This window comes from Erithacus rubecula, assembly GCF_903797595.1.
Source record: "Erithacus rubecula genome assembly, chromosome: 1".
In the NCBI taxonomy this organism is placed as follows: domain Eukaryota; kingdom Metazoa; phylum Chordata; class Aves; order Passeriformes; family Muscicapidae; genus Erithacus; species Erithacus rubecula.
In genome coordinates this window covers 34,150,029-34,170,455 of record NC_136658.1, presented here as the reverse complement: position 1 = coordinate 34,170,455, position 20,427 = coordinate 34,150,029, and the positions used below count along the sequence as shown (strand labels likewise).

Sequence of the window (20,427 nt, the reverse complement as noted above, 5' to 3'; positions counted from 1 at the left end):
TGATTCTGTATGGTTTAATGAAGAGGTGGGTAATTTAATTTAGCAAGAGCAACAGATGAACCCAAAAGGATACTTTGGAGATCTGAGATATCAGCTTGCCTTGGAAAGTTACCCATTGTAATAATTTGAAAGAAACTTCTATCTAAAAAGGCATAGAGTAAGGGTTAACATCTTTCTGGAAAATGCCCATAAATTGCTCAGAATTTGACAATCTGGGAAAAAGTGGCTGAATAACATGATGCTTTGTAACACTGTGTCATACTCAGGAATGGATTTCGACACAATGTTTACATGGGATTAAACACAGATGATGCACATCCTAATCTGCTGCATAGCCTCTGGGATTTATTTTTGGTAAATCCAGGGTATATAATTTCCTGTGGCTGATATTGTCATAACTAGCCAGTAGCATAAGGTTTTGTGATCTTGCTTAGGAGTAAATTGAGTTGATACAATATTCTCCTTTTTTTTTCCCTTTTCTTCTTATGGTTGATTGTGTTCAAGAATGATTTTTAGCAAAGGCAGTGCAAAAAAAGAAGGGAATGACAACAATTAAATCCTTTATGGTGATGACTTTCTTGATAGAAAGAGCATGAAAAAATGTTTAATTTTACTTTAATTTCTAGTGACATTGCAGCCAAGTGTATCCCTTTTAAAAACTCTGTTTGTGCCTGGTAAAGCAAATGGGTTGTTTGTAAAGCAAATGTTCTTGGGTAACATGTTGGACCAGATTTTCAGCTGGTATCAATCAGCAAGTTTCTCTCAATTCAGATGACTCGTCTGCCTCATACCAGCTCATCATCTGGTCAGGATGTTTTTTGGTTTTCTTATACTTCAAAATGGAAGACACTTGGAAATAACTTAATGTGTGTTGAGAACCTGTGAGATGACTCAGGCAGCAGATTCCTTGTCCTGGTCAGGAGATGAGGACTAGGAGGTCATGCTTTTAAATTTGTATAGTTGTGTCTGCTACTGTGGGAAAAATTTAGGGGACTTCTAAAATAAGGTTAAAATGAAGAGCTAAGTCTAAAATATACTTTTGGTCAAAGTTATAAAACTAATTTTAACATTTTGAAAATACTAAAGACTGTAAAAATACTTGCAATTCACTTTTTGCAGTTCATCTAAATATCTTCAATAGGTCCCAAGATTAGTTTTCTCCCTTCTCTTCATTATATCTATCTGTGTATGCATATTAAACATTTTGCAAGGGTTGGGAAAACTGAACCTAATTTGGTTTCTTCAGGAGATGGCATGAGCAATACTACAGCTGTTGTTACCTTCCACAGGAATTTTTGCCCCTCTTCTTCTTGGTTTGTATAGCCACTGACCCATGGCCCATCTGCATAACCAGTCTCCTCTCTGTTCTGTTCATGTGTGTGTGGTTTGAAGAGCCTTTGTACCATTTCTTGGTGTCTGAAGATTTTGAGATTTAGATTAAATTCTTTGTTTATAATTCAACAGTTGATAATTTTTGTCTTAACATATTGAACTCTTTAATTTATACTTCCATGACAAATGATTTCTTTTTCCAAAGAGCTAATAAAGTTGCCAAAAAGGAGTGGCACTTTTTGAATTAAAAAAATTCTGTGTTTTTTTCACTGAGATCTCCTAAGGAGTTGGCTTTTTTTCTTTCTTAGTATGCTGCAGTAGGCTGTAATTGCCTTAAGAACTTTTGCACTTGCAGCATGGAAATATTTACCACAGGTAATTTTGTTGTTTACCAAGTAACAGGATGGAGAACAAGAAGAGTTGCTCTAGGAAATCAGAGTATGGTATGAAATGAGATCTTGAACTGAATATTCTTAGTATATTCAACTGTGCCATGTTTTCATGCTATCTCCTTTCTGATGTGAAGAAGGTGAAAGAATGGGGTTGGTCTTTCAGTGGTGACTGAAATTATTTACTTCCTTTCAGTTGTCTAGAGAAGAACGAGGCTCAGATTTATTATTTTCCTGTTGCATTCTCTGTGATGTTGAACAAGATACTTTAGGACAGGATTTTAAAATTGTTTGGGTACCTATCTTCCTGATCCTTAATTGTGCACCTATAAAAAGGCATTAAGAGCATGGTGGTGTTCTGGAAGTGCAAAGAAAACAAGTAAGTAGAGGCAGTAATTTGGTAGGAGGAGGTTGATCAACCTTTCATGTCCCAGAAAACTTAGTGTTATTTTGTGTCAAATATCTCTGCTTTGCTCAGTTTGACTACTGTTGATGAAACCATAAACTCTTCACTGTGCAATCTCTATCCTTGGGAGTTTTCTATACCTAATTGGGCAAAAAAACCTGAGCAAACTTAATCTGAGTTTGGTGTTGAACATGCTTAGAACAGGGAGTTTGAGCAGAGACATCCTGAGGTCCTTTCCTACTAAAATAACTCTGTGGTTACATAATACTTGCCAGTGAAGGGTCACCAGATCCTAGTGGATGTAAATCCCTTTCCAGTACTTATGCTTTGATGAACCATCCCTTTGCATACTGAATTGCTTGTAACACTGCAGGTCATAGTCTTACTGTATGAATGCATTCATTGGCACTGGTTCAAAAACACAATTCAAATTTTTAAAAATCTCATTTTTTAATGATTTGATAGATGTTAACTTGTGGTCTTACATTGTTTATATAAGAGAAGCCTGTGAAGAAATCCTTAACAGACTCTTATACAAGAGTCTGGTGAAGAGGAAAGGAATATTCTCATCTTTGTGTTCATGATAGGTACTATAATGTTTAGTAGGCATGAGTTACAGAAAGGGAGAGTCTTAAATTACTTCACTCTAAAATCTTCATTGTTGGGGCTTCTGGTCCACTCAGTCAGTAAAATTGTCTAGATTTATTTCTTCACGGACTTCAGGATTTCTCTCTTCAGTCTAGCTTGGCTGTATGTTTGTCCAGCAAGTTTGATTGTGCCTGGTCAAAAAAAATCAGTCATAAATTTGGTACTGGCCTTATAGAAGTCAAGTCTTGCTTTAACAGCATTCAATGAAATGCTTGTTTCTTGTTGCTTGAGTTCCCTGTGAGCAGAAAGACCTTTGAGCTCATTTTGTCATGGCATGAAGGGTCTCTCTTTCCCCATTCCCTCTCTTGTCCCTGCTCAAATAACTGTAATGTAGTCAAGTGTTAATGCAGGAGATAAGCTGCTGGGTTTCAGACCAAAGTGAAGAAAATACATTGTCAGAAGGATCTCTTTAGGAAAAGACTGAATAACTGAAAGTGGGGCTGCAAAGAAAAAGTGCTGCCTCGCTTTTTTATTGGTGCCTTCTTACTGTGCAGTATTGTGCATAGCACTTGTCACCTTTACTCACTGCTTGGAATATGCTCCAGATGTTCCAGTAACTTTCATGTCTCTCCTTGCTAGTTTATCATAACGACAGAGGTTTTACTAATTGAGACCAAATTCCACTTTCATTGATGGTTAGGCAGCCAGGCTGAAACCTGCTTACCCTGCACATCCTAGCATTGGAGGGAGTTGTGTGTCTTGATCCTTTGCTTGGAGATTATCAGAGAAGTTGGAAGCTATTACTGCACTCAAAATTAAGTAAATTGCTTTCTTCAGTTTGAATGACTGATTTAAGCAGAAGGAGGAGTACATCCTACACAAAGACACTGTGTATAAAATGGGAACATGACCTAAACTTGTAGACAAGAAGAGATGGCAAACCTTCAAAGAATGCCTGTGTGATGAGTTACAAGTGAACAAGGAGAATACTGATTCTCTGTAGTTCAGGGAAGATAACCCATGCATATTAAAAATATTGCACCACTTAAAATGATTTTTAAAGGGTTGTAGTACATGAGAGTAAGATTTACAGAGTCCTTTGAAATTTTCCTTCTCCAGGAGCAAAACCAAGTCAAACTTTTGTAGAAGTTTTCACATGTTCTGGTGAGCAGAACAGATTCTGTTTTCCCCTACCCTCACATTTTCCTTCTTTTCAGCTGCTTCATGATTTTGGTGCTAGCACTCCAGCCAGATTTGACAGGCCTAAGGGGAATAATTGCTGTGCATATTGCTGTTCAGTTCTGGCCTTCATCTTAGATTATCAGTGCTCTCTTCAAAAGAAGGAGTACTCTATGAAGAAAAGGAAGCTGAGTCAAAAGGAGGCATGTTGTGTTCCACACTTTGTTCCAGCTAGATAAATAACCATCTTTAGTTGGTCCAGTACTGATCTGGGGAGGTGGTCTATGACCTGTGTCTACAGAGCAGCATGTGTTTTGTGAGTCTTGCCAGAACCTTTCAAGGTGCCCTGAACCAAATATTGAAAAATTTTTAAGAAGGAGACAACATCAAGTATCATGTCTCTATTGCACCATGACCTGTTTAGGATTGTTGCTTGTAGGTAGTGAAGTCTGGAGAAACAGAATCAGATCATCTCAGGTGTGGACAGTTTGTATTATTCTAACATTTTTTTGATACAAGGTTGACTTGAAAGGTGAGATAGGACAGTATTTGTTGAAATATTCATTTTGCAACCATGTATCAAATATCAGATTTGCGTGCACAGCAGTTGCAGATAACCTTCATCTTTGTACCTATAACTGATGAACTCTTGGGAATTCTGGGGTGCACAGTAAGGTAGTTCAGCCCTCAATCTAATACTGAAAGCATTTGCCTATCAGAGAAAGCCCCTTTTTCTGACAGAGAAAGCTCACTTTCTGATTTTCATTCTTGCTACAGCAAGGTGCAACAAGAACTGACTCTTCACTTGGTCCTACTTTGTGTGTTGTATGAGCACAGCCAGCTGTCCTGGATTTCTGTGGGACTGTACACCAGACAGGGATAACTTACATTCTGGAGCTCTTTCATGCTGCTTTGGAGAAGGTGGCAGTTCCTTTTTACTTGTCTGCAGGAAAAAATATCACCTAGTTTTTAGGATTTGAGTTCGTGGATGGTCCAGTTCCCTACTATTTTTGCCACAGATTTAATCTGTAAATTCGAGTAATCCTTTAGTTTTTCTATGCTTCTTTGCCTCTCCATGAAATCAGCTACCAGTGTATGTTGTACCAAGTAGGCAGATCGTGCAAGGAGGTGGTTGAATGCTTGGATTTAGTATTAGCAAAGCTGGATAAAACAGTGTCTAGGAGTGATTTTGTGTGTGTGGGGGGGGGTTTTTTCTTTGTGATCCTGCAAAAATTTCACGTGCTGGTAACATGCAATAAGTTTTTGGTTTTTTTTTTTTTTTAAGTTTTTAAAGACATTAAAAAGTTCAGGAAGAAAATAGGATTATATTTCTCTCATCCTTATTAAGGAGTTAAGAAATACATATTCCCTTCTAGATCCAGTGAGATGCCTTGGCCTTGGAGCAAAAATCATCCTTTATTGTACTATTGTTTAAAAATACAACAATGTACTGTGTTAATTTGTTACTATGCCTCCCAGGCAATGCAGAGGAAGTTAAGAAAGAGATGTCTTGGAAACCATTTGGAAAGAATTAGTTTCATGGTAATATTTTTAGCTTTTGAATATATGTTAAAAGCAAACTTAAACTCTTTTTCTTCATGCCTGAGTTTTGATTTTAAGAATTTCTAAATGTATTTACCATTGTTTGCAAATCAGTCATGGGCTTGTTGCAGGAAATATTGCTGAATTTATTTCTTCAGGATAAAACCTCACATGAACCATTGGTAACAATATTTTAATATTTGAATCATACTTCCTTGGAAGTGCAGTTGTTTGCTGGTCTCTCTTTTATTTATTTTTTTCTTTATTTTATTTTTTCTTCTATACACAGGTGTTGATAGCATTGAATTACATTGAATGTAAGGACATTCTTCCATAGTAATTGCATTATGAATGAATATTTGCTATTTGTTAAACAGTGGAGGAAAATGAAGGTTAGTAGGATAGCCTTTACTACACATCCTTGGTGATTCAGACTTGTTAAATTCTTTGGCATTTTACTCAGAGTTACAGAATATGCTGAGCTGGAACAGACCCATCAGCCCAACTCCTGGCCCTGAGCAGGACATCCCAAGAATCACACCATGTGCCTGAGAGTGTTGTCCAAATGCTTCTTGAACTCAGATGGGAGTTGTGTCATTTATTTAACACTATACAGTGTGGAATTGACTCTCTTCTAGACCAAGTTGTTGTTCTGTTGAAACTTTGTAAGAAAAATTTTTGTGCTTGGTCAAGGAAGCCTTGGATAACCGATGTCATGCCCAGTTGATGTTTAAACTCAAAGACAACATAAAATCTTGAGAAACTAATGATGTATCATATATATGTCATATATGTATCATATATGTCATACAACAGAAGTTATTGAAATTTTCAAACTGCTCATTAAGGATATTGCAACTTTTTCAGATTTGGAGTGTTAGTCAAAAGCCACAAAAATGATCCAGTTTACTTCTGGAGTTTGCTTAACATTATTTCTACATAATATTTGAGCTTTTCAAGTCATGCCCATTTAATTACTGCAATACTGTAGCACAACAGTAAGCCCCAATAAAAATTCTTACATGTTTTAATGACCATGTTTCTGAAGTTATTGCTTCAACAAGGTGTATAGCTCATTTTTAGCGCCTCTTTAGAGGATTTAATGAAAAGAGAGGCAATGTTGTGTGTGCAAACAGTGCATTGTAGAGACATTTTTCCTTTCATTAAATCCAGTGTGTTCAAGGGCCATTTCTAGTTGGAAGGGTCCAGAGTGGGTAGGAGAAGATGGCCTAAGGTCTGAAGATCATGGCTAATGAGAAAAGAGTAGCAAGAAAAATTTCTCATTGTGCAAGTAATCAGAGAGTGAAGTAACAGATGAAATAGAAGCAAGGGAGGTTTTATGTAAGGAAGAAGAGGACTAACAGCACATTGGAAGAAATAGTGGAGGACATCTGGAGAGTGGGAAAGAACTAAGTGACACTGCTCATTTTAGTCTTATTTTCTATCATTCAGTAGGTTGGAGATGATCTGTTCCTGGAATTTTTTTTGCAGGAGATGCCACATTTACATGGTAGAGAACAAGGTAGAGCACATTTTGTGAGGTAATTGCTCCTACTTCTCATGGACAGCTTTTGAGAGAGGGTGCCCTTGTGCCTGCTCTATTCTGTGGAAGCTGGTAGGATCAGCTGAGAAGGTTCCCAGCACTCAAGTCTAACTAAATCATGTAAAGTAGCTGGGAGAGAAGAAGGATGTGGGTGCAGAGCTTGGTTCTTCAAGTAGATTGAACATCTTTGCCTTCTGTTTGCCTCCTGGAGCTTTGCCCAGGTGTGCTGCAGGGCAGGTGAGGTACATGGATGTTGCTAACTGTGAGAGCAGGCAGCTGTAATGTTTTATGGTACTGGTATTTAGAAACCCTTCCATATGCTTGACCTCTGCAAGATATTCTGAAGTGCAGTATTCTGTTTGGTTTTACTATATACAAACATAAGTCTGTAATTTTTGTTTCTTTTTGATAACAAAGATAAGAATATAATAGATGTTTCGCAGATTGTTTTTTTGTCTGAGAAGTAAAACATTCTCGTTTTTTACATAGCTTCATTTTGAAAGGGTAATAAATTTAAAATAATTCTTATTAGATAATTTGTACCTGTTCAGCTCATTCACATGGTCCTGCAGTATTTGTTATCTTTAATATTATAATACTTTTTTACTAATTTATTTCAGGAGTTGAAAGACATGGGGTTTTGAGAACAGTGTAAGAAATATCCTTCCAGAAATCTGTTGACAGTCTAAAAGCATCTTTTATATAAGGTAGTAAAATGGTAATTCAGCCTAATAACTAGGAGAACAATGGCATTTTGCTAACTTTTAAAAATCCTAAATGAATGAGATAATATGATAAGATTAAAAATACAGGTTTATGACATGAATGTGTGCTTTGTTCATTTATTTGACAAGTGTTTTTGTTCTAATTATGTAAGTTCCAAATATATCAGTGAAAGCATTAGTGAAATAAGATTTCATTACCGTTCCCAGCTATTGAGCAGTTAAACTGAAGAAAACCTACTTTCTTCATGTCCAAATATGGCATTGCATAATGTGAATGGATAAAGGAATTATGTGACAATTCTATAACTGTCTTCGGAACATTATGACCATTTCAGTTTGACTGAATCAGTATTTTTTTTCATCTTTTTTGTGACTTAACAGAAAATTGCACTCGAGTGTCTGTGAGTGTCACTATAGTATTTATCTCTCTTTTTTATTTAGTTATGTCTGTTGAGGCTTTCAGGTGATTTCTTAGCAGATGGTTACTGTTGTCTCATACTTTGTTCCATGTGACTTTGGGCACTGATGAGGATATTGGCTCTTGTGGTAGAAAGCTGTCATTTATTGTTGACAGAACTAATTTTTAATAATTTCTAGATGCCAAGATGAGAACTGTTGCCTTCCCTGTAAGGACAGGGTAGCATGCTGTGTGTACCATGGTTTCTCCGGTACAATAAAGCATCATGAAACTCACAAAACTATTCTGATGGGTGCAGAGAGCACAAGAGCCATTTGGTTTCACAGCAAAGAGAGGCAGTACTGACACAGGTGCCATTCCTTTCTCCCTGTAGTCTAACTCTTGCAATGTTTGTTCAGCTAGGATTGTGTGTTAGCAGAGCTTCAGCATCTGTCCTGAATCTCAACTGCTGCCTCGTCCTGCTGCCCATGTGCCGCGTTCTCCTGGCCTTCCTGCGCGGGTCCCAGAAGGTGAGTGCTGGCCTTGGAATGCAGTGCTGGCCTTGGAATGCAGTGCTGGTCTCTGTTCAGCATAAAAAAAATGGTCTGTTACATCCCAGTGTGCTCCACACTATGTGCCTGCATGGCATCAGGCACTTAGCTGAGATTCGTGACTGCTTTGGAGACAGGCATTGCCTGGTTTGATTTGACCTGTTGAGAGGGTGGTTTCTTCAGTGCGTTTTTGAAGGATGGGGAGTTGCTGTGGAGCTGCAGGTGAATTCTCCCCTATCTTTCCAAACTCTTGTATTAGAGATATATATGTCCTCTCAAGTGTTTCCTGGTAGAATCAACAAAGTAAACTCAACTTTGTCTCTGCATGACTACAAGATCCCTACTGGAGGTGATAGAATTTTCTATAGAAACCCCCAACCTGATAATTTTTTTTTTTATCATGGGAGAAACAATGGTTTAGCTTCTTTGTCATTCACCACTTGCTTTTACAGAAATGTAAATAATGCTTTTGAAGAACATTTGTGTTTTCTAGGTGCTTGCATATGGAACTTGTGAGTTTTGTTAGTCATGTGTTAATACCTACAAGATTTGATGCCTATAGATGCACATATGCATGCAAATACACCTTTTGATCTTGCTTATATAAGAATCAGTGAAGCCTTCACAATTAATACTGGAATTCCGAAATATTGAGGCCAGGAGGTACATTATGTAGTCTTGACATCTGTGTAATTTCTTCATTAAGTCCTTGAAATTGTCTCCTTGGCATAATCCAGTAGTTTTTAAATTTAGGTACTATACTTGCAAAGATGTTAAACCTAGTACACACTGAAATTACTATTATATCACCACCACTGCTGTTAGTATTTTTTTCTTTGCTTTGTTTTGGAAGAGATTGCTTAAATTCTTCTCTTACTAGGTTGCCAGCAAGAAAACCAGAAGGCTTCTAGATAAAAGTAAAACCTTCCATGTGACATGTGGTGTTACAATATGCATCTTTTCAGGTGAGATCTTACTGTGCTGAGCAGCAGCATGTTTTAGAAACACATTGATGCAGTACATACTGGTGGTTTTTCTGCTGCAGTACATTTGGGGGTAGTCTTGCTCTGTGCTTGCTCATCTTAAATTGTAAATGCTTTCTCAAATGTGTGTGGGTTTTGGTTCATTTTTGCTCTAAACATATGGGCATACATTCTAATGTCAAGTCTTTCCTTAAAATGCCATTAGAAGACAGGTATGTGAGATCAGGTCAAAATATGCCATTACAAGTGAACCCTTGTTTTGCCTAAGGAATCTGAGTGAAAAAGCAGGGTACTGCAGGCTTACCTGCAGAGGAGGAACCAGTGGAGACAACTACTCAGTTTGAGGAAGAAGAAATATTCTTGGCTGGACAGTTTTGAATGTTGTCTCTCAGCTGAAGCATTGCAGTACAGAAATCATTGCTGTAGTGCTAAAATTCCTAAAATGCTTACAGCTTTCTGTCATTCTATTTATAAGCTGATTTAATTCTGAAAAATAATTAAGCATTCCTTAGTCCCTGATATGTCTCATGCAGGTGATGTATTTATATCTTGGCATCTGGGTGACCACATGGAACATCCAGCACTTGTTTACAGATCCTGAGCTTTACTCAGTTTTTTGGCTTTTGTTTAGTGCTACATGTTGCTGCTCATCTGGTGAATGCTCTTAACTTCTCTGAGAACTACAATGAAGAGTATGTGACCCTAAATGCAGCAAACTATCGTGGTGAGGTGAGCCAGCTTTCCTTTCATATTTCAGTTTTAAGCATATCATTTAAATATATGAATATTTGCCTATTCGGTGCTATTGTGTGATCTATTCAGTGCACCTGTTTCATGCACTGAAAAATCACCATGGTGCGGATTCCTGTGGATTTTATTTCTTTCTCTGGAAAAAGCATGTATTAAAGCCAGCAAGTTTCAGTCCTGTTTGATTATTAGATGGAGAATTCAATCATCTAAAATTTGCACCTTGCACCTTGTTCTCTTGCTTCTCTTCTGATTCTCTCTGTTCCTTGGGTAGGCCTGGTTAACACATTTCTATTGCTTTTTGGGCAAATTTGTTCTGCATTTCCATTATTTAGAATACAGTGAGATTTGAAACTGATTTTGCATTTTTCAGCTTCAGTGAATGTATATATGAGTATATATGCTAAGCATGGAATTAGTTATCTACATGAACTGATTTCTACTTGTGAAATGCTTGATTTGTGTGCCTTGTCTGACTGTGGTGCAGATCTCTTGCAGAAATATCAAGTTCCTAGTCCCTTGGCCAGGTGTTGACTTGTGTATTTGGCATTGGATAAATATTTGCAGATTTTAGAAGCAAGACCAGAGTCCAGCACTCATTCTTCTTGGGCTACAGTCAAGTTCTCTCTTGTTTGTGTTCATTCTAGTCTCTGGTCTGCATTTCTTTTCTACCAGTTCCATTAGGAAATATTTAGAATGACCCTATCCCAGCTGCATTGGTTCCTGGAAAAAGAGAGCTTGACTCAGTCCAGGCTCACAAGGACCAGCAACCAAGATCTTCCATTCCCTGGGTGAATGATCTAATCACCCAGCTATTTAGTGGCAGGCAGACATGCCAGCACCAAGTGTTGTGCTGAGCTTCTGGGTTGAACTGTGTGTCTGCTTGTGTTAGGAGTGGTCTGATGGACTTTGCTTCATCAGGAACATCAGCAGGAGCTTGTCTCAGGCAAGAACGTGCCAGGGTTCTAAGCCTCTACTACTCAGCCTTAGGAATTTTGGAATAGAAAATGGAGGCAATAACAAGATTTTTAGGAACTCTAGGATCAAAGCTCCTGAATTTTAGGTACTTTAGTAGCTCTTGCACCTTTGTACTTGAGTCCCACTTATATCTCTTTTTAAACTGTGGTGCACAATCTGGGTGCTGCTCTCATCTTCTCTAGCTGGGTACACACATCTGGATGCAGACAAGGTCAGAAAAATGGTCGCTTCATTTTTCCTGTTCTGTATGGAAACTTATCACCTCCCCTAACTACATTTTACTGCAAGTTTCAATATAAAAATTTTCCAAGCAGTGAAGATGAAATCTCTTGAAGTATAGGATCAGGGAAAGTGAGGCAGTTTCCCTGATGTTGAAATATCTCCTCTTCCTTTCATGTATGGTGAAGGACGTGTCAGATCCTTTGTGTTCAGTCTTGCTTCACTATGGTCTCCACTGCAAATTCTTGGTGATATAGCTGGCAGTAACATTCTTGCCTCTTGTCTTACATGTAAGTTCAAAACTTCACCTTCTTTTGCTCCACTCTGTTGTCCCAAAAGGATGAGGTAACTGAGTAAAGTTAAGCTTTCAAAAATCAATTATCTGTAAAATTATAGATTATAGATCAGAATCCATATTATAGATCAGAATTATTTTTACCAGGGGAATGCAAAAGCTAAAGGTTTAGTTTTTGTTGAATTGCAGTCAATGTAAACTGTTACCAAATACCAAATCCATTCCTGCTTCCAGATTTAGGGACTGCTTATGTCTTAATGTGTGAGCTTCATGGGCTACTTATTATTATAAAATTATTCATATCATAGATAAAAAAAATATCATATGTTGATTTTGTTTTTGCTTGGCTGTTTTTCAGGACCCGAGGAAACTACTTTTTGCAACTGGTAAGTCTTGCATAACTAAATGAGAAAAGTTTGCTGCTTATCATCACTCTGGTGACAAAACTTCTTTTGGTCCTGTATTGGCATGCTCCATTTGTTGTGTCTCAGCTATCTGGAGTTGTGTTATTTGTGTTAATACAACCTGGGTTTGGTTATCCAGAAGTCAGAAGGCAGGAGTTACATAAGCCAAGTAGTGGGATAAGCAGCATCTTCAAATTTGTTGTTGTACAGATGAGTCAGCAGAAGTCCATTAGTTTGAAACAGAGATTCTCCCTAATATTAAAACCAAATTCCTAAATGATCCAGTTTCTAGAAAAAAGAAACATAACAGCAAACCAGTCTTTTTGCTTCAGCTGGTTAATTTAAGGGCTGGTTTGGTTTCTGAGCAATCTATACTGTTACATGGGTGTCAGGCTTCAGCACTCATACAGAATAAATAGACAAAGACATTTTTGGTGCAGGAATTTAGAAAGGAGCAGTGTTTGGGTATGGAGGGGCAGGCACCAGTCTGAGCTGTAGGCTTCATAAGCAGATAAAGTTCCTTTCTGGTGCCATCACACTTCATCCTTTATTTAGATCAAACACAGAAATCCTGGCTTGGTAGCATTTAGGGCACAGTCAAATCACATCTGTGAACAGACAGCAATGGTTCTAGGTTTGTCAGTCCCAATAGGTGTGCTGGAATTAGCAGCTGGCACACCAGTGTTTCCCAAAAACCCTTAGGAAGGTTCATAGCTGAGAGTAGAGGAAGGGAGAAAGTGAACTGACAGAAACTGAGGTCAAAGTTATCCTAAATTTAAGATTACTCCATTCACTCCCTCTCCTAATGATTGGTAATTAACATGTAGTTTTTGTGCCAAAGGAGTGCCCAGGCAAGATTTTCCTGCACTGGGAGCTGTGTAAATAAGCAAAAAAACCCTGGTTTCTTCCCAGTCAGTTCAGAACAGCAAACAGAAGGAATAGGGGATCAGGAGGATTTATAGAGTGATGATGGCTTTTCAGATTAGTCCAGGGAGGAACCTCCTTGAATAAGGGTGTGAGGCAAACTGTGGGAGGAACAAGTATTCAAGATGATGCTTAGTGGAGGAAAGAAGAGTCAGGGACAGGGCAGAGAGGAAGCAAACATTGAACTGATAAATTGGGGCAGGATTGTGAGGGATTTCAGTTTGATGGAGAAGATAATTGAAAAACTGGATATAAAAAGTGACCTCTGCCTTTAGTGACAGTGTAGAAAGCTGGATCAAGTGCTGTACTGCAATTGCATTGGAGGTACTTGTTCAGAGTTGAGATTTATTGCACACTACACATCAAATCTGAGAAAAAAGAAATCAAAAAGGAGGCTGTGGACAGAATGCATATATTTTTTTAATTGCTACCACTTTTAATTGCCATCTTTCCCTGAAGGAGGGAAATCAGTTTGGTTTTTTTTTTTTATGTGGTCCATGGCAAAGCTTCCAGTGATTGTAGGGCTGTAAAAACTGAGGAGTGAGTTCTGGTGTGTCAGATTTTGGGTATCAGACTTTTCAATGAGTGGGTATCGAGAGGCTTATAAAAAGATAATATTTGAGATTATCTGTCTTTTGACTTAAAAAAGACCTGAGGATAAACTAATTCTGATACAAGTCTTCATTTGAACAGATGAGTCAAATTGTTAATATTTTTAACCTTTTCTTCCCAAGTGCTGGCTGCAGATCCCTCTCACAGACCTTGCTCTATGTGCAACAATTTCAAATGTGATACAGTGCCATGGAGAGTAATTTCAGGCTCTTACTCATTCCAGAATGAAATGGGCTGGCAAAAAATTCTAGTGACAGCTTGCATAGAAATTGATTTGCTTGAAATTCTGCCCCTGAACAGGTTTTTAATTGTCATGATCAACAGAGTGTAGTGTTTGGAATAAAAAAGTGACAGAAACTTGTGCTGTCAGTCTTGCAAGTAAACAGTGTTTGTTCTTAGTTACCTGCTTAGACACAGATGTCACAAGCAAAAAGATGACAGAAGCAAAGACAAATGGGAAATTGTGATGCCTGGTGAAATGCAAGGAAAAGGGTAATTTTCTTTGGGAAGGTGGGAAATTACACAAGAACTCTTCTTTTCTATCTGGTTTGATACATGAGTTGTCCTCAAGAGAGAAGTATATTCAAGAGATTGATCTTTTAAGAAAGTGGAATTAGACATACAAATCATGATTCAATCAAAGTAGGCAAATATACCTCTTCAGTATGCCAGTTCAAATGCAAGTAATGTCCCTTTTAGTTCCAGGTCTGACTGGAGTCATTATGGTGCTAGTATTATTCCTCATGTGTACAGCTTCCACATATGCCATCAGGTAAGATGCAATCTGATCATTATGCTGAAAAATGCCATTTCTCTAATCATATTCTCCTACTGACTAGAGTGTTAAAAACACCAGTTTTCCTTTTCTTTCCCCTAGCTTGCAGTAAAATTAGCACACTGAATTTTGTTAGAAAACTATTACATGACCTGATTGAATTGCCTTCTGAAAAAATGCTATTTAATGAGTGTGCTGAGTTAAAAATGTGGACCTTTAAAATTTTAAATAGTTCTTTTATTCTTGGTTGCAGGGGAGGCAGTAAACTCAGCATATGGGAAGTTCTGTCCAGTGCATAAATTAAATCCAGTGGAAGAAAAATGAGATGTTATTATTATCTTAACTATTTTCACCAATTAATTGTAATAATAAATTGTCACAAAAAAGTACCAAAAAACCCAAACAAACAAAAATGTAACTCCAAACCTCAAACTATCTGCAATGAAATAAACCAACACAAAATTATGCTACTGAAGTAGAACCTTGCTTTTAATATCTCTGCTTCTGGTTGTCAGATGCATTCTTTTTAATATGAATTATTATACAAAACAGCAATGCAGTATTGGCTCAGAGTAGCTGCTGTAATTTCTAAAGGTTTGGTCCTCTGGTGGGTTGGTGCTCTGTACCAATGTTAATGGGCACATATGATAGTACCTGTGAATGACTGGTAGCTTGGGGGGGTCTAGCCCAATCTGTCTTTTTAAAGCTTGGATTCTGCAATTGAACATGTGAAAATAACCCCTTTGTTTTTACAGAGGGTGAATTCACAGTGTGTCTATGTAAGTGCAGCATATCAATTCAGCAAACATGGAAGATATATTAATTATTTATCTTCAAACATTAATTAATTAATGGTGTTCCACTGGAGCGAATTAGATACGTGGCTATGACCTTTTTTGAACTAATCTGTCTTTCCTGAGTAGCTGTGTTGCCTGGCAATGTCATCCTGTGATTTGAGAAAGAAGTTCAGCAAATACTTGTGCATTTTCAGTAGAAAAGGCTTCTTCCAGGGCTGAAACTTTTGTGAGGCACTGCAAGCTACAGAAGTGCAGGATTAGGCTGCTGTGCCAGATATGACATGGCTGCACATTACATGATCCACACAGATGGCTCCACTTGCAAAAGAAAGACAGTTTTAGGAAGATGGAAAAGTAAAACTATTACTTTACTCCTCAGGACTGAGCAAGAGCAAAGTCCGGTCTTCAAGGCCAAATTAAATTAGAAAAGCATCATGTATTAGTGATTGGGAAACTTAGAAAAATATATGTAATTGTAAACATTCTTGGAAATAATTTTGGGGTTCATGCAGCATCTTTTGAAGTTACATGTTTTTTAGTTCCTTCCACAGTTATCTGTAGGTGAAAATACTTTCTCAGCTGTCTGCCATCTAGCCAGCAGAATTGAGGCCCCCAAAAGAGTTAATCTGCATCTCCTGTTACCCTAGCAATAATTCTTACTTGGAAATTTTATCCTGGCTTCTCCCTCAGGCATAGAGCTCAAGCTTTTTTTTATTATAGTGTTTCCTCCCAAGGAAACAAGTAGCTGCATGCATCTCTCAGTCTCTTTTCAGTCTCTGTCCTTGTGGATTCTCATGTGCCCTATGATGGCTGAGCCTACAGTACAGTTTTAGGAAAGTCTATTGTAAATGTTCACTGTCTATCAGACACTGAACTTTTTAAAAAGTATTTCAGAGGCTGTTTTAGTCTTGGATTTCAGCCCTTATCTGCTCTTGCACACTGACCTTTGCTCTTCCTGAAATTGTTGTATGCATGAGTGTGACTCTGTTTTCCTGCCTTTTCAGCAAACTGTTCAAATAAGTATTAGATGGACTGAATTAGCTGCTAATGTTTTAAAAGGAGAAAGTGATTATTGAAAATTTTTCTAAATTTTTGCCATGTCATACCTGCGAATTAGAACAGCATCTTTTGTTCAGTAGTTGTTTTCAGTAGGGTTATGAAGTTATCAGAAAACAATAAATCCTGACAATAAATGTTGACATTCCTGCCAACTTTAAAATTAATGATGTTTAAGATTTGGAAGTTATGTATTTAAAAGAACATTATAATATAAGGTGCTGCAGTGCCATCTATTTTTGTAAACAAATATTCTAGTTTTCAATTTCATCTTCTAAACTACCACATATATCTTCCTTTTCCAAAGTGTCTGTAACAAGATTAAAAATATTTTGCTAGAACTGTGCTGTTTAGTGTGTCCCTTTAAAGCATAAAAAATTTCCCTTACATTTCTCAGTGAATTAACTCTTGCAGGTCTTCATCTGCAAAATGCTGAAGTAGGTTAACCAAAATTAAATATTCATCTTACCTCAAATTTTCAGGACTCTGCATTCCTAAGAAATGCTTCAATTTTGTGAATAACGTCTATTTAAGCCCTAAGAAGGCAAAAAAATTTATTCTGAACAGCTATAAAAATTCATGTGCATCAATAGGAAGATGGCTATATTGGAATATTTTATGTATCTGTAGGGTACACAGTTTAAGGATACAAGTAAGAAAAATGTAATTATTAGTGTTGGAAAATATAGTTCATGGTAAGTGGTTCAAGGATTTACATACCTGTATAATATAATTTAAAGAGGTGAAATTCAGAGGACCTGCTCACATTTACAGCAACTTGATACATGTGAGGAGCCAGGATTTTATAGTGGAGGTATCTGTAGGAGTGCTGAAAGAATAATAAAATGCTCAATGAGCTGGAAGCTGACATTTAGATATACTCAGGAAAGAAGTGTACAGTAATTTTAATCAGTAGCAATAATTAGCTGTTGAAAGCAACATACCAGAAGCAGTCCAGGGACTGACTTTTCATCACCAAAATTTTGAAAAATTGGTGTATTCTGAAAAAGGTGCTCAAGAATAAAACATGCAGTGTGCAGCTTTTGGTATTGTGGCATGAAACCAGATTAAACCAGAGCTCCAAGACCATGGTTTAACCTAGACCATCTTTCAGGTCCCATGCAGGATTCTGTGGCTGGTTTTGAGACAGAGGGTAAATTTTACTGTCTTTGTGCCTTTGAAGTTGTGCTTCCACTCTGCACACCATTGTTCTTATCTTCCTCTTGCTGATGATTACTCCCACAACTCCTCATAGATGCTGGTGAGGGACTGCATGGAAATGCCTCCCAGGGTGTGGGGAGCAAGAAGAGGTTTGAGAAGCTTCAAGGAGGAAAAAGTGTTAACGTAGTGCTGTCTAGGGGAAGAATGACAGGGTGGAGGGGGCGTTTCAGAGCCCCTTGCTGTTGCTGTATTCCTTCTTTTGCTTCCTTTTTTCTTCCTTTGCTCCCTGCCTTGTTACTTTGCTGGCTTGGATTTTATTTTGGTAGCCCTTGGATTATCAAAGTTATTTTTCCTCTCTTGAGAAAGAAAACAAATAAGTCCTGTATTGACAGAAACAGATGCAGCATGTGTTTCAGTCGTATTGAAGGAAGAGCACTTAGCTGGTTGTGTAGAAGGCCGTAGGAGGGAAGAAGTTCTGGGAAAAAAAAAAAAAAGTTAGCTGTCCCAGAGGAATATCTTCTTAAACTATGTTCTCAGAGCTAAAAATATTTTTTATTTAGTCATTGTTTTGCTTTAAGAATGGGATAGGTTTTTTGGTTTTAGAGGGCACCCTCCTGCCATGCTGTGTAGTGTGAGAGGTGTGTTTGTGTGCTGTGAAGTAGTGTATTTTCTTAACCATTTCATTGTTGTTTGTTGGTAACTATTTTACTAAAAAAAAAAAAAACCAAACAAGCTTAACAGAAAACAGTTCCAGATGGGTATTATCTTTGGTCTGAGGTTTTTTTTTTTTAATATTGTCTAACAAATTACTGGTTAGAGGAAGTGCTATTTTCTCTTCATCTCTCCTGATCTCACACAGATAATGTTCTTGTTCCTCCCAAGACCATCAGTTCTGGAGCAGTAATATATGTGACTTCCTGCCCTGAAAATTCTCCTACCTGTGCTCTTTTTGTCCTCTTGCTCTAGGTCTTATTCTTACTGTGTCTCCTTCCACTCCATACCCTCACAAAGTTTTTTTGCCTTCTCACTGGCCCTTCTGCTGCTGTCCATGCTGTTTGTGTGCTGCAGCCTTAGTGACACGTTAAATTCTGTTGGGGCAGGGAGAATGCAAGGTGGCACTCACTGTAAGGAGGTTGAGTTTTGAGACTGGAGGTGGAAGAACTATTCCAGCTATAATGATCTCATGAAGACTAACTAGGAGCTGTGAAAGCAGTCAAGTCTCCCAGTTTCAAGAAAGTTCTCCATCTGGTTCTGTACTTCTACACCCTTACCTCTCCTTCTCAGCTTGTTACTTCTCTGCCAGTCACTTGTTCTTCTCAACACTTAATTGTGTGCAAGTACAGTGTGCCTGTGGGAAAACATTCTGGGCCTTTGAATATTTTGCATGACTGTGCAGTGTATAATGATGTCCTGTGTGCACAGGTCTGCTTTTAATTAGCAGTGATTCCATCTGAGTTGAAACAGCATTGAACCATTGTTTATTCTTTTCAGGGTTTCAAACTATGACATCTTCTGGTATACACACAACCTTTTCTTTGTCTTCTATATGCTGCTGATGCTGCATGTTTCTGGGTAAGTAAATGGAAAATATTTTTACTTTTCCTGAAGCACAACCAGAAAGAGCAGTTTCCTTGATTGCTGCCTTTCCCAAGCTTGCTTGAGCACAATGGGCCAACTCTGGGAAAAGTCATTGTTCTGTGGTGTGTGTTTAAATAAAGATCAGGATGTAGCTTGGAGATTTGTGTGTGTTATAGCCAGCTAGCACAAAGTTCTTCACTTTAAAGATTATTCCTTTTCCATTTCCATTGATGAGTGTCTGGTGAGAAATCAAGAACCATAGTTTCTTTTTCTGCCCCCTCTTACTTGTTTGCTGAGACTCCAAAGGAGAGGGAGGAAATGGCATCTCCCTAATTACCTCTTTCTCTTTGCTTACAAAATTTGCTAATTTTTATTCTTTTCACAAACATGAAACCCATGTTTATGTGCCATGAAGCTGATGGTCAGATCTGTATCAGGCACAAACAAACTGAGCTCTGTGCAAGGTAAAGCATCTTCCAGAAGTTATGACATCCATCTGCGTGGGTTGGGGGTTGGACTAGATGACCTTTAAAGGTTCCTTCCAACTCAGACTATTCAATGATTCTCTGAAAATCTGTTCCATTAACAACTCTGAAGTTTCCTCTGTGGATGTAGAAGCAGAGTGTAGAGAAGGGAAGATGTATTTGAATGAGTTTGTTTCTCCATGTCATCAAATATCCACTGAAACACAGGGTACTTGAATGTGTGATGCTGAGCCCTGCTGCCTAAAGTAAACATGGAAAGGGAATTAGGCCTAGCAAGATCAAGGAATATGTTGTTGAATAAAATATGCTGTTTGAGAAATAATGAATTCAAAACAATTGAATCTTTTGCACACAATTCCAGTTCTCAGTGAGATTGTTGGGGTTTTTTGGGGATTATTTGTTTTGTTTTGGTTTTTTTTGTTTCTTTCTTTGGGGGTTTTTTGGGGGTTTTTTTTGGTGGGGGGGGATTGTGGTTTTTTAAATTTGTTTTGTTTTTTTTCAAAGGCATAGTGTTTGTTTATAGCTGGGGAACATGGATCTAACCTGTTCTCCCCATCCTAGCCCAGGATGAACTTTTGCTAAATGATTCTTGACAGGTGTTTGTCAAATTCTTTAAAACATCTGGTGACTGAGATCCTCTGACCTCCCTAGGCAATCTGTTCCAGTCACTGCCTTAGGGGTATTTTTCATGTCCAGTTTAATTAATCTCCTTCACAGTATTATCCTTTGCCCATTGTTTTCCTAACCATGTTCCATTTACC

At 37.9% G+C, this 20,427-nt stretch overlaps 1 protein-coding gene across 4 annotated transcripts in view; it reads left to right on the top strand.

Annotated features, from left to right (window-relative positions):
- NOX4 (NADPH oxidase 4) overlaps positions 1-20,427 on the top strand; it is a 121,840-nt gene that overhangs the window by 1,451 nt on the left and 99,962 nt on the right. For 2 of the 4 annotated variants that reach the window (XM_079304332.1, XM_079304330.1), the window contains exons 3-8: positions 8,521-8,631; positions 9,533-9,617; positions 10,267-10,364; positions 12,233-12,260; positions 14,514-14,586; positions 19,095-19,175. In XM_079304332.1, the coding sequence (XP_079160458.1) occupies positions 8,521-8,631; positions 9,533-9,617; positions 10,267-10,364; positions 12,233-12,260; positions 14,514-14,586; positions 19,095-19,175 (476 nt within the window). The remainder of the gene's footprint in view (positions 1-8,520; positions 8,632-9,532; positions 9,618-10,266; positions 10,365-12,232; positions 12,261-14,513; positions 14,587-19,094; positions 19,176-20,427) is intronic. The other 2 variants (XM_079304333.1, XM_079304331.1) reach the window with 2 other exon arrangements.